At 40.6% G+C, this 16,733-nt stretch overlaps 3 protein-coding genes across 3 annotated transcripts; 2 read left to right on the plus strand and 1 right to left on the minus strand.

Moving 5' to 3' along the window:
• The first annotated feature begins 640 nt into the window (after positions 1-640).
• LOC118112705 (pre-mRNA-splicing factor RBM22) lies at positions 641-4,498 on the plus strand. Its single transcript, XM_047340676.1, has 8 exons — positions 641-652; positions 1,014-1,186; positions 1,465-1,665; positions 1,839-2,003; positions 2,565-2,653; positions 2,898-3,026; positions 3,291-3,441; positions 4,255-4,498. Exons 1-8 carry the CDS (start codon positions 641-643, stop codon positions 4,496-4,498), a joined length of 1,164 nt encoding a protein of 387 aa, XP_047196632.1.
• A 432-nt stretch (positions 4,499-4,930) lies between these two features.
• Positions 4,931-10,443, plus strand: rbm22 (RNA binding motif protein 22). The gene is made up of 11 exons (XM_035161305.1): positions 4,931-5,055; positions 6,358-6,411; positions 6,495-6,524; positions 6,638-6,770; positions 6,893-6,993; positions 7,460-7,632; positions 7,895-8,095; positions 8,260-8,424; positions 8,985-9,073; positions 9,336-9,464; positions 9,679-10,443. The coding sequence occupies exons 1-11, from the start codon at positions 5,002-5,004 to the stop codon at positions 9,831-9,833; spliced, it is 1,284 nt and encodes a 427-aa protein (XP_035017196.1). The 5' UTR covers positions 4,931-5,001; the 3' UTR covers positions 9,834-10,443.
• LOC118112190 (myozenin-2) lies at positions 9,973-16,290 on the minus strand. The gene is made up of 6 exons (XM_035161306.2): positions 16,082-16,290; positions 15,175-15,275; positions 14,079-14,242; positions 12,911-13,055; positions 12,200-12,383; positions 9,973-10,967 (listed from the first exon to the last, which is right to left on the minus strand). The coding sequence occupies exons 2-6, from the start codon at positions 15,260-15,262 to the stop codon at positions 10,784-10,786; spliced, it is 765 nt and encodes a 254-aa protein (XP_035017197.1). The 5' UTR covers positions 15,263-15,275; positions 16,082-16,290; the 3' UTR covers positions 9,973-10,783.
• Positions 16,291-16,733: the final 443 nt, after the last annotated feature.

A 16,733-nucleotide genomic window follows, 5' to 3' on the forward strand; every position in this document is an offset into this window, starting at 1 on the left:
AGGTAGATTCTTTGCTGTGTAAAATTAATCTGTGCTTTGTATTACAGAGTAGGATAAAGTATGGGAAAGAATGCAAGGTATCTTTCGTATTAATATTTCAAATCATGATTATGCAGCACAAATCAAATGTCCGTAACGTTATACTGTTACATGTAAGAACATTTATAAATTTGGTTTCTTTGCACTTCAGATCTGTGCTCGACGCTTCACTGTGTTCCGATGGTGTCCAGGGACACGGATGCGTTTCAAGAAGACGGAGGTCTGTCAGACCTGCAGCAAAATGAAGAATGTTTGTCAGACATGTCTGCTAGACCTGGAATATGGTAAGTCTTGGGAAGTGACTCATTTTAATCTGTAAATCTAATATTATCTGCATTCAACTGCGGTTTGTTGAAGCATGAATCTATGTGACCTCAACCCTCTTGTCACACTTTCTGTTGTACAGGACTGCCTATCCAGGTCCGAGACACTGGGCTTTCTGTTAAGGATGAGGTTCCTAAGTCAGATGTGAACAAAGAGGACTACACTCAGAACATGGAGAGAGAGGTACAGTTCTTTTCTTATGCTTGCAAAAGTTTTACATATCCGTATCTATTGATTTGGGAAAATAGCCCGGTCCAATTTAATTTAATTTAATTATATGTCCTTCCCTGTACATCATTTAAGTATAAACATGGCCCATAGTTAAATTAACATTAAATGATTGAATCGATTTAGAAATCTCTCTTGTGAAAATTTAAGCATTAAGAAAATATTTCCTGCGTTACAGTTTTCCTTTTGAGTTTCATACTGTAATTTCAGAGAGGAGAGGCTTTGTGAATAGTTGTGACAATAAAGTATTTTCACACTGACAAAAACACTGAAAGAAAATGCATTTTTAACCACAAATGGCACCAAGAGGATTGTCTCACACAAAAATGTTCACAAAATTAAGGACGTCCTTAACTTGGATATGATTCTGAAATTGGGATTTGTCTCTGATCTCATGCATATTTGGACATTTCTGTTCCCAGATAGCAAATACTGATGGCACACGGCCGGTGGGCCAGCTAGGTAAGGCTAGCAGCTCCAGTGATATGTTGCTGAAACTGGCCCGTACGACGCCATATTACAAGAGGAACCGGCCGCACATCTGCTCCTTCTGGGTGAAGGGAGAGTGTCAGAGAGGGGAGGAGTGTCCGTACAGGTGAGTGACACGTCTTGAAACTGGCTAAAGATGCTGTGAATTAGGGGGAAAATTTGAAGCTGTGAGATAACTTGTGAATTCTGGAACCGATTGTTTCTTATGTTGATATTATTTATTAATTTATATATGAATTTGACATTTTTCTGAGAACTTGCTACTATTGCCAAAGGGGTTAATTTGTTCTAATGGCTCAGTTTGGCTGTAACGTCCTAATATAAGTTTCAGTTGTTACACAGTTTTTTTATTTTCTCATTAATAATCTCATTTTTTTCACAAAGGCATGAGAAGCCCACGGATCCCGACGACCCTCTGGCTGACCAGAACATAAAAGACCGTTACTACGGTATCAATGACCCTGTTGCAGACAAGCTGCTGAAAAGGGCCTCAACCATGCCACGACTAGACCCACCAGATGACAAGTCAATCTTCACCCTCTACATTGGAGGTTTGGGAGATACTGTCACGGATGGAGACCTCAGGTAAGAATCCCCATTTCACAACAGACTCTTACACAACTTTGTGTTTGTCCACAAAGAGCAAGTTTTTCTTATTTTCTAAATATACTGTAGATGACGCAATCACTGTTGTTACAATTTTAAACCATAATATCCATTGTTAAGGTTCTATTTGACATTTTTCTGTAATATTACAGGAATCACTTTTACCAGTTTGGTGAGATTCGTACCATTACCATCGTCCAGCGGCAGCAGTGTGCCTTCATCCAGTTTGCCACACGGCAGTCTGCTGAAACGGCTGCAGAGAAGTCCTTCAACAAACTGATCATTAATGGACGAAGGCTCACTGTCAAATGGGGAAGGTAAGAAGTTGATCGAGAAAGTGAATTTAAGCCTTGGTGTGTCCATCTCTGACCAGACCTCCTGACTTGGAATCCAGTAACAGCAGCTCATGTATTTTCTGAACACGATTAGTGGTAAATCCCGGAGAATGGGATTCCCAGGATAGAGTGCTTGTGCTCCAGAGACAGAAAAGGTCTTATTTTGGGGGGGAAATATTAATCTTACGATGCAACCAAAACAGCTCCTCTACCATCTGGTTACATTTATTAGCTTACATATGCCGCACTAATCAGGTCTACTTGGGAGGTGAAGTGAAGGTTTAAAGTGATAATTTGCTAATTAACACCAGGTAGTGTTCAGAGAGTGTGTTTTGAAATTACTAATTAATTATTATCACAGTCATAACTAACAGCAAACTGAGATCAGGAGCATTAAGTATTTTTTTATACACACACTAAGGTTTTTACCACAGCAAAGAATAAGAGCAGCAGAGCAGGAAACTCTGGGCACATTTGTGCTGAGGTATTTAACAGAGTGATGTGATGAATATTTACAACTTGTATGGTTTGTGTGTATTTAAGGTCTCAGGCAGCAAGAGGAAAGGAGGGTATCAAAGAGGGTGTCAGCGAGATGGGTACCAGACTTGATCCTGTACCTGGCCTGCCTGGAGGTGAGTCTGCAAACAAGATGACATAGTATAATGACATAGCCATATGATGTTAGTCTAAATTAAAGTAGTATCTTCTTTGTACTTGTGATGATTTCTTTTGATAATTGAATCATAATCCCGATGTACAGATATAAAATAAATACTTACTGCCATTTAGAGTGGAATGAAGTAACGCATTGATTTCTATTGAAATGTATTTTATTTATTGTCTTTACTCATTCTGTGTCTTCTTTTTGTGCTGTAGCTCTTCCTCCACCACCAGCTTTGGATGAAGAAACCACTTCACATTACTTCAACCTGGACCCGGGCACTTCTCCTGCTGTCATGAACATAGCTCTGCCCCCACCAACAGGAATCAACCCACCTCCCCCAGGTAAAATTATAACCTTGATCTCACAGATGCAGCTGACATCAGGTCCACAGCCAAATACAATATCTATCAAATATGAAACAACTATTTAGATAATCTCTTATTTTATACTGGTATTGAGTTTTGTAATCATCAGCTCTATGTTTTTAAACATTTATGTTTGTTCCCTAGCTGCTGAGAAGAATTTATTAAATGAGTAAATTATTGAAACACATTGAGAAAAATGCCTAATGCTGTATTTGACTTCTTTTTCATCTGCTCATTCAGGTTTTTGGCCTCCAATGTTTCACCTGATGGCTCACATGGCTCCACCTATGCTCCCTCCAATGAACATGAGACATCCTGGTCATATTCACTACCCCTCCCAGGATCCTCAGCGCATGGGTGCCCATGCAGCACATGGCGCACGCCATGGAGAGTAGCTGGAAGTGAAATCATACTGTGATTAGCTTTCATTATTTTTTGATCTGTGACCTTGATCTCAAAGATGAAGCTTATATCACATCCACAGCCAAATGCGATATCCAACAAATATTAAACAAATATTGAGATAATCTCATTATTTTATACTGGTATTTAGTTTTGTAATCATCAGCTGTTATGTTTTTAGACATTTAAGTTTGTTCACTAGCTGCTGAGAAGAATTTATTAAATGAGCTCAGGTGAAGGGAATGAAGTAATCAGAGGCTAGTGAGTGTGACAGGAATTGAAATGACAGAAGAGACAGGATTAAAAACAAGGCATGGCAGACTGTTGTGACAAGAGGAGTCTCTGGCAAGGATAAGTCATTCGATTTTTTTTATAATTTTGAAACAGTTCATGATTTTCTTGTTTTGATACGATTTCTGATCCCTCTAATAAGAATAATAAACGTATTTATATTGAACCTTTCAAAACACATTTACAATTGAGCTTTAGAAGTTAAAAATGAAAACACCAAACAATGGGGAAAAATTAAAGGCAATTTGAAGATCAGATGAAAATAAAAGATAAAATAAAAGATAAAATGATAAACGTAGTCAGTAAAATCAGAGCTAGAAATCACACCTATAAAATGTGTCTCTATAAAAGAGGATAAGGACTTTGCCAGATATAAAATTCCATGTCGTGTTAATACCAAGTTTATTAACATCACATATTGGGAAATAAACCAAGGGACAGCACCAAAAACTCTCTGCCAAAAGAAAACTACACAAAGATGGAAATAACGCCCTTTGTAATTTTTTCCCAGTAATGGGAAACACAATGCAAGGAGCAAGGAGCTTTGTAAGAGCCTTTCTTTATTTCTCACATCTGCCATGCCATTTGGGGGTGCTATGGCCAGCAAGAGGGTGACACCGCTCATCGACTTCGAGGCAGTCGAATCTCAGAACCTGCCTGGCGTCGCCCTGGACCGCATGTGCCGACGACCCAACTTCAACAGAGCACCCAGGGGATGGGGAGGCTATTACAGCCCAGAATCTAATGAACTATGAAGGACTGATAAGAGAAAGACTACAAAGTGCTGATCTATGCTTGCACCTCTCCTCCTGTAAAAATGTTACTTATCACTGACACGTTCATATTTTAATATTTTAATATTGTTAACGTGAATGGAACCTATTTTAGCAACTTTATACTATAAGTACTATCGTTTTTTATGTGACTGTTAATCATATGTATGTATGTATGTTCTGATGTTAAAACACAATAAAAGGAACTATACTCACTTCAGAAATAAGGTGGACTATAAATATGAATTTGAAACAACCGTAAGAAAGGACAGAAAAAGAATGCTTCAGCGCTTCACAGCTGATCTCCAGAGTTGTCTGTGGTATACTACAGACAATATTTCCAGGTATTTATTATTGGTCTGACTGAGGTGGTCGAGTTGTTGAGCATCGTCTTGAAAGAGGGCGACACCTTAAGGTGAAGCGTGGCTCTCTGCCGCGGTGCATTGTGGTCCGGACACTGGCCCGGCTGGCTCACATTCTGCAAAATGGCGACGTCCCTGGGATCCAACACCTACAACAGACAGAACTGGGAAGACGCGGTACGTTTAATCGACATCACAGTGGTCACAGCAGGGAGTGAGACGGAAACGCAACGTTTTCCTCGCTAAGTTTTAGAAATGAACGTGTTCGTGAAGCCGACCCGCTCACCACAAACACGGCAGCTTTGCCTGGTAGCTTGTTAGCTCCCCGTGAGCTAGTAGCCGAAGCGTGGCTATTGCGCTGTTAGCATGTCGGGTGTTAGCTTCGCTGCTGACCATAATTAAGAATATAAATTACAGTTTGATCGGGAATCAGCTACAACGAGCTACACATTTTGTACCGTATCACTTGAGACTGGGCTCAGAATTAACTCGCAGTCACTGGAATGTAAACGTGTATTATGCTAAAGTTAGCTGCTATAGCTAACTACTGAACTAGCCTAGCATTAGCAGGCTAACAACAATAAAACGCATCCTCGTCCACCAACTGAAAGTTTTATAGTAAAACAAACAAAACCGCTTCACGCTGGACAGAACCAGTTTCACGCGTTCACTTGTAAAAGCTCGTTATGATTATATCAGTTTTAACTCGCATCACATAGTAAGTAGAGCTCAGTGGCCGCTGTGGTGAAGAAGACCCGCTTGTTTGACGAGGGAACAACCTTAACGTGGCAATTGGATCAATGGAAATATCACAGAATTGTGGTCTGTGTCATGAGCATCATTCAGTTGTGCACACACGTATCTGATTTGTTATTTGAGTTTTTGTTATTAGAAGGGATAAATCAGCCTTTGTGGTGGGAAACTACCACACCCAGGTAATCTAGAATTTGAGCTAAGTTGAGGTTTTGACACAACTACCTGATCTTGCTTTTCAGTTCACTATTTGCACATCAAGCAACTATATTTCTGCTCCCCGACCACTGAAATGACCCTCGCACTTCTATATATAGGCATCAAATCAGTTTTCTCTCCTGAGACTTGACACAACTTGGCCTGTGACCAATGTTGGTTTTATCAAGACATGAGAATATAAACTTTTGCAACCTTAGACAATGAAGATGACGTTTGTGCCACAAGAGCTGTTTATATTTAGGTGTTTGGCTGATGCTGTCAGTGGGTTGGGATTAACGCAAGGTCATTTTCTGCAGTTAGCACTTAGAGTGAAACAGCATCCTTCAACAGATGGCAAAGTCAGAGTGAGCAAGTCCATGTCACACATGCAACTTCTCTAAGATGACCACAGAAGAAATTAAAACCCAGAATACAGGCCAAGTTACCGCTTCACAAACTTGTTGGGTTTATAACTGATGTGGAACTTTACAAAAAAAAATTAACATCTATTTTTTCTCTCTCCTTCAGGATTTTCCAATTCTGTGTCAGACATGTTTAGGAGAAAATCCTTACATCCGTATGGTGAGTGAGCAGTACGTTGTCATTGCAATGAAGTGGAGGTAGATTCTTTGCTGTGTAAAATTAATCTGTGCTTTGTATTACAGACTAAGGAGAAGTATGGGAAAGAATGCAAGGTATTTTTTGTATTAATATTTCAAATCATGATAATGCAGCACAAATCAAATGTCTGTAACCTTATACTGTTACATGTAAGAACATTTATAAATTTTGTTTCTTTGCACTTCAGATCTGTGCTCGACCCTTCACTGTGTTCCGATGGTGTCCAGGGACACGGATGCGTTTCAAGAAGACGGAGGTCTGTCAGACCTGCAGCAAAATGAAGAATGTTTGTCAGACATGTCTGCTAGACCTGGAATATGGTAAGTTTTGGGAAGTGACTCATTTTAATCTGCAAATGTAATATGATCTGCATTTAACTACAGTTTGTTGAAGCATGAATCTATGTGACCTCAACCCTCTTGTCACACTTTCTGTTGTACAGGACTGCCTATCCAGGTCCGAGACACTGGGCTTTCTGTTAAGGATGAGGTTCCTAAGTCAGATGTGAACAAAGAGTACTACACTCAGAACATGGAGAGAGAGGTACAGTTCTTTTCTTATGCTTGCAAAAGTTTTTGACATCCATAACTATTATTTACGGAAAACAGCCTGGTCCAATTGTTTTAAATGGAATTATGTCCTTCACTGAACATAAGTATAAGTATAAACATGGCCCATAGTTAAATTAACATTAAATGATTGAATCGATTTAGAAATCTCTCTTGTGAAAATTAAAGCATTACGAAAAGATTTCTTGCATCACAGTTTTCCTTTTGAGTTTCATACAGTAATTTCAGAGAGGAGAGGCTTTGTGAATAGTTGTGACAGTAAAGTATTTTCACACTGACAAAAACACTGAAAGCAAATGCATTTTTAACCACAAATGGCACCAAGAGGATTGTCTCACACAAAAATGTTCACAAAATTAGGGACATCCTTAAATTAGATTCTATTCTGAAATTGGGATTTGTCATTGATCTTATGCATATTTGGACATTTCTGTTCCCAGATAGCAAATACCGATGGCACACGGCCGGTGGGTCAGCTAGGTAAGGCTCCCAGCTCCAGTGATATGTTGCTGAAACTGGCCCGTACGACGCCATATTACAAGAGGAACCGACCGCACATCTGCTCCTTCTGGGTGAAGGGAGAGTGTAAGAGAGGGGAGGAGTGTCCCTACAGGTGAGTGACACTTCTTGAAACTGGCTAAAGATGCTGTGAATTAGGGATTAGAGATTAATTGGGATTTCTGAAGATTGTTTCTTATGTTGATATTCTTTTTTTGTTAATGAATGTATATATAAATTTAAAACTTTTCTGAGTACTTGCTACATTAGGCAACAGGGTTAATTTGTTTTTATGGCTCAGTGTGACTGTAACTTATAATCACAGTTGTTATACGATTTGCATTTTCTCATTAATATTCTCCTTTTTTTTCACAAAGGCATGAGAAGCCCACGGATCCCGACGACCCTCTGGCTGACCAGAACATAAAAGACCGTTACTACGGTATCAATGACCCTGTTGCAGACAAGCTGCTGAAAAGGGCCTCAACCATGCCACGACTAGACCCACCAGATGACAAGTCAATCTCCACCCTCTACATTGGAGGTTTGGGAGATACTGTCACGGATGGAGACCTCAAGTAAGAATCCCCATTTCACAACAGACTCTTACACAACTTTGTGTTTGTCCACAAAGAGCAAGTTTTTCTTATTTTCTAGATATACTACAATCACTGTTGTTACAATTTTAAACCATAATATCCATTGTTACGGTTCTATTTGACATTTTTCGGTGTTATTACAGGAGCCACTTTTACCAGTTTGGTGAGATTCGTACCATTACCATCGTCCAGCGGCAGCAGTGTGCCTTCATCCAGTTTGCCACACGGCAGTCTGCTGAAACGGCTGCAGAGAAGTCCTTCAACAAACTGATCATTAATGGACGAAGGCTCACTGTCAAATGGGGAAGGTAAGAAGTTGATCGAGAAAGTGAATTTAAGCCTTGGTGTGTCCATCTCTGACCAGACCTCCTGACTTGGAATCCAGTAACAGCAGCTCATGTATTTTCTGGACACGATTAGTGGTAAATCCCGGAGAATGGGATTCCCAGGATAGAGTGCTTGTGCTCCAGAGACAGAAAAGGTCTTATTTTGGTCTTATCAAATATTAATCTTACTATGCAACCAAAACAGCTCCTCTGCCATCTGGTTACATTTATTAGCTTACATATGCCGCTCTAATCAGGGCTACTTGGGAGGTGAAGTGAAGGTTTAAAGTGATAATTTGCTAATTAACACCAGGTAGTGTTCAGAGTGTGTTTTGAAATTACTAATTAATTATCATCACAGTCATAACTAACAGCAAACTGAGATCAGGAGCGTTAAGTATTTTTTATACACGCACTGTAAGGTTTTTACCACAGCACAGACTAAGCAGCAGAGCAGGAAACTCTGGGCACATTTGTGCTGAGGTATTTAACAGAGTGATGTGATGAATATTTACAACTTGTATGGTTTGTGTGTATTTAAGGTCTCAGGCAGCAAGAGGAAAGGAGGGTATCAAAGAGGGTGTCAGCGAGATGGGTACCAGACTTGATCCTGTACCTGGCCTGCCTGGAGGTGAGTCTGCAAACACTGTGACAGCTTAAATAAGATGACATAGTATAATGACATAGCCATATGATGTTAGTCTAAATTAAAGTAGTATCTTCTTTGTACTTGTCATGATTTCTTTTGATAATTCAATCATAATCCTGATGTACAGAAATATTATAAATACGTACTGCCATTTAGAGTGGAACGAAGTAACGCAATGATTTCTATTGATCTTTATCTTATAGATTTGTCTTTACTCATTCTGTGTCTTCTTTTTGTGCTGTAGCTCTTCCTCCACCACCAGCTTTGGATGAAGAGACTCCTGCAAATTACTTCAACCTGGACCCGGGCACTTCTCCTGCTGTCATGAACATAGCTCTGCCCCCACCACCAGGAATCAACCCACCTCCCCCAGGTAAAATTATAACCTTGATCTCACAGATGCAGCTGACATCAGGTCCACAGCCAAATACAATATCTATCAAATATGAAACAACTATTTAGATAATCTCTTATTTTATACTGGTATTTAGTTTTGTAATCATCAGCTGTTATGTTTTTAAACATTTACATTTGTTCACCTGAGAAGAATTTATTCAATGATTTTTTTCCCCCATCTGCTCATTCAGGTTTTGGGCCTCCAATGTTCCACCCCATGGCTCACATGGCTCCACCTATGCCCCCTCCAATGAGCATGAGACCTCCTGGTCATATTCACTACCCCTCCCAGGATCCTCAGCGCATGGGTGCCCATGCAGCACATGGCGCACGCCATGGAGAGTAGCTGGTAGTGAAATCATACTGTGATTAGCTTTCATTCTTTTTCTCCAGTTAACTTGGTCAGGTGCTTTCTCTTCAGATGATGTGTCTGGGCCTGAAAATAGCAAACAACTACAGGGAGGAATATACTGTACAAAAAACAGTTATTTCTTAGAGGATAACATCTGTTTTATTATGCCACCTGCAGTACAGTTAATGAACTGAAGGAGCACCATCTGTGTCTGGAGGGATGACAACAACCAGTCTTATCAGATGACTCTGTAGCAACTGGAAAGTTAAAAAGCACCAGAGCAGCATCTACGCAGTGGAATTTCACAATGTAAAAGCTTTCAAACATAAGAGTGCTGACCAATGTGATCAGGTTTTTTAAAGGACTGGTGTGTTCAGGGCTGTTGTACATATAAAAATGAATACTTTAGGTTAAACATGTATTTGTCGCATTGTTTAAAGCATCACATTTAATTCTGGGGAACATTTTTAAACCTTTAAATTTCCAGTTACATTTACTTTTTTTATTTGACATAATCTTAATATTCCACAACATAAAGTCTGTTATTGTTGGTCTTTCTTTGTATGATGTTTTCACTTATTAAATTGACCCAAATTGTCATTAATAATTTTGTAGTGTGTATAATTCATCATCATGTGTATGTGTTGGGTTGTGTGGGTGGGTGAGAAAAAAAGTCAGAGAAGAAACAACTCTTTTTGGTGAAGAATAGAAATAGGTCAGACTGAAAAGCCTGTGGCAGCATTGTCCTGGACTCTACTGTGGTAATTACCAGATTCCAGCATCCAGAGATGGTCTGAGCTGGTCAACCCACTCAGCAGCGGCACATTACTAGAGCAGTATAGCAGTCCTCTTGCAGTGCCCACTATTTAACAGGAGGATCATTTTCGCAGCGGGAGAGGTGCAAGCATAGATCAGCACTTTGTAGTCTTTCTCTTATCAGTCCTTCATAGTTCATTAGATTCTGGGCTGTAATAACCTCCCCATCCCCTGGGTGCTCTGTTGAAGTTGGGTCGTCGGCACATGCGGTCCAGGGCGACGCCAGGCAGGTTCTGAGATTCGATTGCCTCGAAGTCGATGAGCGGTGTCACCCTCTTGCTGGCCATAGCACCCCCGAATGGCATGGCAGATCTGAGAAACAGAAAGAAAGGCTCTTACAAAGCAGACTCCTTGCATTGTGTTTCACGTCACTGGGAAAAAATGACAAAGGGAGTTATTTCCATCTTTGTGTAGTTTTCTTTTGGCAGAGTGTTATTGGTGCTGTCCCTTGGTTTATTTCCCAATATGTGATGTTAATAAACTTGGTATTAACATGATATGGAATTTTATATCTGGCAAAGTCCTTATCCTCTTTTATAGAGACACATTTTATAGGTGTGATTTCTAGCTCTGATCTAACTGACTATTATCATTTTAGGTTTTATTTGATCTTATTTTCATCTGATCTTCAAACGACTTTAATTGTTGCCCATTCTTATTTATTTTTAACTTCTAAAGCTCAATTGTATATCTGTTTTGAAAGGTTCAATATAAATAGCTTTGTTATTCTTATTAGAGGGATCAGAAATCTTATCAAAAGAAGAAAATCTGTGATGAACTGTTTTTAAAATGAACTGTTTCAAAAGTGCTAAATGAAATCAAATGACTCATTTTAGCCGGAGCCTCTTTGAAATTAACAAATTAGAAAGGGACTGGGAAGGACATGGTGTCAGTAATTCTACCAAAAACGGAAGAGGCATCACTATTTAATACAAATCTGAATTTAATAGTGTCAACCAGCATTAGGGACACATTTGGGAGATATGTAATTTCCAGAATGTTCAAGTTTAATTAACGCTAAACAATTTCTTGATAATCCTAAATCCGGAACAGAGTGGTACTACACTTCCAGACAGTGACAGAAGCTTATTGATCGACAGCCTTAAATGACCGAAGTCTGAACTTGTCTTTCATACATTCTCCATTTCTTCCTCTGCTCAAGCCTAACGTTTGTCCTGCCTCGCTGATGGGATACAATTCCTCGTGTGCCATGAGAAAGGTGATTCCCTTTCCCGCCCAATCAGTCTTGTGGGGACATTAAAAGCTCTTAGCCTCGAGTGGATCATCTTTCAAGAGCCAGGGTTCAAAATAGCCAGCGCATAGCCACAATTCAAGGAGGTGCGAGCCAGAGACTGGATTAATTTTCAAACTGTGGAAACATGGAGTGGAGCCGAGGGAGAGGGATGATGGTGATGGATGACACGGTGAGGTCATCTGCGGGTCTATTTGAAGACGGGTGCTTCCCACTGAGCGGGATTGAGCGGTTTATGATTTATTTGGGTGAACTGGGCAGTGACTGGTGAAGTGAGGCAGCCGACTTTTACCTGTTGAAGCTTCTGAAGTTTGCGGGCTGGAGCCCTTGTGGGAGCTGGGGCAGCTGGGTATTGAGGGCGTTCAGGAGCTCTTCTTTGGTTCCCAAAGCTTCCCTCCATGGGGAGGAGTAGGATTTGGGGATCACTGTTGTGTTGAACTTCTCATGAGGGATGTCCTTTAGAGGGCCAGTATAACCTGGCACGAATAAAAATCTCACATCAATGGCGAAAAAGGACAACGACTATTGGTAAAGTGAAAGCCGTGTTAATATATTTAAAATTTCAAGCCAGCAAATGTTAGGTCTCCTGTGTCGAGAAAAATGGATTATCTCTGCGCTTTGAATTTAATTACAAAACCTATTCGATAATTGACGTAAAAGCAAGATCTAACAACACCCGCCAGATCTAATTTACATATAAAATATCCTTCTTGTCACTACTGTCAACAACAATAGGAAATACAGTAATTAGATCTCAGTGTGAATCCCTGATAATAAAAAGAGCTCAGTCAGTCAGACTTCTGTCAGAGCAAATACACAACAGCACTCAGCAAAGATGCACACAGATAATAGCTCTGTACAAACTGCCAACACTCCGAGCACTGGCAACTATAATAACATTCTATTTATTTGCTCAACACATGTCCATATAAAAGCGGAAAAGTAGCCAAGCGGTGAACTAGTCGGTGGGGATGCCCTCATCGCCGTGTGTACAAGCATTTACCTGGAGCGATGACGTCGGGACTGCCCTTCTTTGCTACAGTCTTCTGTAGGTTCATGACCAGGCTGTGCTTACCAGGGAGGGTGAAAGCCTTGTTTTCTTTCCCTCCTTGAGGCTCTGAGATGATTTGAGGGGCATCGAGATGGACCTGAGGGGACGAAGTTGGATTTCTGTGAATTTATTTACTTCAAAAACACTGTAAGACAGTTTTTAACAAAGGGGGACTCCACCATTTTCAGACATGAAATGACTTTTACATGTCAGGAAGACTGCCTTCTGTCAATCTCAGTTTGAGCTCAAGGCCATTATTAATTCTTACCGAAAGCCTGTATTAGAACCTGGGGGTGTTTAAATGTGGGAAAGAGGCTGAAATTTAGAAGGACTTTGTATTACCCTCTGACCCCCTGCATTGGAATTTCCCCAGTTGGACATTTTATTGCCACCCGAAGTTAGATTCTGTCACAGAAAGTCAGAAAAATCTTGTCAACCCTGGCTTCAAAATCCAAGATGGCTGCCCTGCATATCAACAGTCTTTAAAGGTTTTGTGATATTCTGTTTATAAGCACTTTGTCTTAAATGTGTTTCATTAAATCAGTCGTACACACACGGTCCAATTTCAGTCTGTGGACATGTTGCTGTGTTAACTTAGCAATGTGCACTGCCCCACCCAGTGAAATAAACAAAAGTCATGACTTGTACTCACTGGAACGCCGTAAAAGATATTGTAGTGCATTGTGGGAAATGTAAAATACAAGCCTTTTCCAAACAAAATATCCTCATATCTCAAACTCTGGTGTTTAAATGTTTTCATATACTTTTTCAAATGTCCTTTTATGCATTTCTGAAAGTGTGAATTGCCAGGCAGGGCTCCTTAACATCTCTTTAAATGTCTCTTTAAATGTATTTCTTTTGTATATATGTTGCTCATTTGTTTATTTGAAGACACTTAATGACTAGCAGATGTTAAAGCTCTGTTTCTGTACTCCAAAGAAATGGGACTGCAGAAACTCTCCTGATTAATAATTATAGTGTAGATACACCCAGCACAGCAAGAAGCTGTTTAAATGCATTCACTGCAATGTCGGAAACACAGGTTCATAAGTTCAAGTAGAGCACACTTAGGTTAGTTGATGTGTCTTCGTGTGTTATGTGCCGTGTGTCATTTCCTTACAGTATTGGCGTTGTAAGCCATGTTGCCGGTGTTCTCCAGGGTGAACCTCTCCACTCGCTTCTGTCTCTCCTGAAACATGCGAGAGCCTCGATTGGAGGGAAGATTCAGCTCCTCCATCATCACGTCCTTGGGAACACTGATCTTCTTCCCCAGGTTCAGGCCCCCTGGCACAACATGACAGACAAATGGAGGCATTTTAATAAGTGATTGCATGTAATGTCCCTGTGCATTTTCACTATGGCAGCATCAGAGGGGAGAGGTTCGCCCCGGGTTTCTGTGACGCGTGGCGTGGCATCGGATGACTCCAACCTTGAAATACATCATGACGTTTGGTTGTTCTAGCGCAAGAGCAATGGTGGCAGAAGAAGGAAAGTAACACAGGCTAATAGGGGCTGTTGGCAAATCCTGATCTTCCTGTTTCTGTCAACTTTCAACAGCTGAGGGGGGCTGATTTTAAAAAGCCAAGCCGTGTCACAGCATCACTAAGTTGGTATCCACAGCTTTTGCTGAGGGTCTCTTCTCGTGTTATATCATGTCACAGAGGAGGATCTGAAATAGCCTCAAGATGATGTCAAGAGGTGTGTAATGTTTGTTGTGGTCGGGGGTTGCACGGGTAACTGGGCGTATAAATAGGAACTTCGGATGAAAGACTAATGTAAGAGTGGATGGCCCCTCTTTCTCGCACATTATAAGAATTAGGAGGAGTCTGGACCTACGTCACCCTTGAGCAGCGGCCTTTGATCGAGTCACATTTTTCTGAGTGCAGGGGACTTTTTTTCAAAGTCTAGCTGGCAGACCGAGCAGGAAAAACACACAGTGCAACTGGGATGCTCCCTGCGGAAACGTCTGGAGAATTCTCACAACATACTGGCTCTCCTGGGATTTGGGTGAACCGCGCTCCACTTGTCCCCAGGCGATTTCTCTTTGATGTTTGGCTCAATTTCATCTGACGGCCCCCGGCTGTGATCGCATACTATGGCAGTAGTTGATGCAATATGTAAACTAATCTTTTCTTGATTTTCATGTACATGTAAATCAATTTTGTGTCCCAGTGTTGTGACACAGTCTGAAACAAAACCAATGCTTGTGCACTCACCTCCTTTGGCCTCTCTGGACAGAGCCTTAGCCTTCATCATCCTTTGTTTAGTCAGGTCATTTTGGCCGGACTGCATCATCATCATCATCGTTGTTGTTTTTCTACGATGGACACAAACAGTTCAATAATTATTTCAAGGATTTATTTAAATTGTAGGATTCTATGTATAATCTGGTTTATTTGAGACAGATTAGAGTTTAGTGACAAACAGAAGAAACACACTCCTTTAGGTTTCTGTTTGTTGTTAATCACAAATCCTAAATTATATGTTAGTCAGAAATTATTAATCTTACTAAGGGCACATCAGTTTTATTAAGTTACTATAACTGCGTTTTGTTCAAGCAATGAATTTGCTCATAATTTGATTAAATCTCTCAATTTAAAATACTCAATATATTAATAATTTTACTACTATTATATAAGTAGTTACATTTTGAAGCTTCCTCTACAGCAACACAGAAATGTATGATTATATGAATTTACAGTTCTTTATAGGAGCCGATTCTCTTATATGTTTATGCAGACTGTAAACCACAAGTAACTAAACCTAAATTATATCTTATAGTCACAAGTTATAAATGTTACTGAGTCCAGCCCCATTTTGTTAAGTGAGTGTGACTGTAACAGTGTTTTGTTGAAGCAATGCATTTGCTCATAATCTGATTAAATCTCTCAAATTAAAATACTTATTATTACTCTACTTGCATCACAGCACAAGCACCATCTTTAGATTTCAAAGCTGCTTCTCCCACAACACAGAAATGTATGATATTACGGGTTCTTTCTTTACAATTCTTTAAAGAACCCAATGGCTTCCAAACCTATGCAACACTTCCAAACTTAACGCTCCTCTCAGGGCCCTTTTGTCCCTTCTGATTTTGAAGGCCCACACTTAGCTGCTCCTTACCTGTGTCTCCTGTCCGTCTGTCTGTTGGTGGGAGATCCTCTGGATGGTTGTGTTGTGTGGTCGATCCGGGACTGGAGCTGAGATGCTTCCTCGCTCCACTCTGACACTCCGCGGCAGAGCGGGGACCGTCCGTATAAAACCCATCCAGGGATGCCTGCGGTGCTTATCTCACCCAGTTTATTTTAGCAGAGGATTCCGAGAGCGAAGATGGATGGAGGGGGGGGTTTTGTTGGTGGGTGTGGGCGGGTGGTGGTGGTATAAAAGGCATGTCGAGGGGAAGGGGCGAGGATAAAGATTTGCTTCGTGACCTCGAGCCGCTTTGAAAATAAAAATCTGATCCCCTCTTCGTGTGAGTGTGTGTGTGTGTGTGTGTGTGTGTGAGTGCATCACAGCAGCTGTTGTCCAGACAGTGACAGCTATATGAGAGGCCAAGCATCCAACCTGCCCGCGGCAAACATAGGCACATAAACACATTTTCTATTTTCTCTCTCTCTTTACACCCGTTAAAGCCTCAGTAACCCCGGTGCTATATGTTAGTTGCTCGTGATAAGTTTCCCACACACAGACAGTTTTACAGGGGAAGCTGTAAAATTGATGAGGTTGCGGCAATCAGAGTTTGTGGTTCTGTCTTCCAGTGTGGGGTCAAAGGTTA

The sequence above is a fragment of the Hippoglossus stenolepis genome, chromosome 7 (genome assembly GCF_022539355.2).
Source record: "Hippoglossus stenolepis isolate QCI-W04-F060 chromosome 7, HSTE1.2, whole genome shotgun sequence".
Classification (NCBI taxonomy): Eukaryota; Metazoa; Chordata; class Actinopteri; order Pleuronectiformes; family Pleuronectidae; genus Hippoglossus; species Hippoglossus stenolepis.

What these genes read in the sequence shown, in the direction of transcription:
- LOC118112705 (XM_047340676.1), top strand. An exon ending in GGGGAGGAGTGTCCGTACAG is followed by an intron (nt 1,187 to 1,464) that starts GTGAGTGACACG and finishes TTTTTCACAAAG; the next exon opens with GCATGAGAAGCCCACGGATC. An exon ending in CATGGCGCACGCCATGGAGA is followed by an intron (nt 3,442 to 4,254) that starts GTAGCTGGAAGT and finishes ATTTTTTCCCAG; the next exon opens with TAATGGGAAACACAATGCAA.
- rbm22 (XM_035161305.1), top strand. Translation starts at nt 5,002, where the DNA reads ATGGCGACGTCCCTGGGATCCAACACCTACAACAGACAGAACTGGGAA. An exon ending in AAAATCCTTACATCCGTATG is followed by an intron (nt 6,412 to 6,494) that starts GTGAGTGAGCAG and finishes TTTGTATTACAG; the next exon opens with ACTAAGGAGAAGTATGGGAA. An exon ending in AATCAACCCACCTCCCCCAG is followed by an intron (nt 9,465 to 9,678) that starts GTAAAATTATAA and finishes CTGCTCATTCAG; the next exon opens with GTTTTGGGCCTCCAATGTTC.
- LOC118112190 (XM_035161306.2), bottom strand. Translation starts at nt 15,262, where the DNA reads ATGATGATGATGATGCAGTCCGGCCAAAATGACCTGACTAAACAAAGG. An exon ending in TGGCTTACAACGCCAATACT is followed by an intron (nt 13,056 to 14,078) that starts GTAAGGAAATGA and finishes TCGTCCCCTCAG; the next exon opens with GTCCATCTCGATGCCCCTCA. An exon ending in TCCCGACGTCATCGCTCCAG is followed by an intron (nt 12,384 to 12,910) that starts GTAAATGCTTGT and finishes TATTCGTGCCAG; the next exon opens with GTTATACTGGCCCTCTAAAG.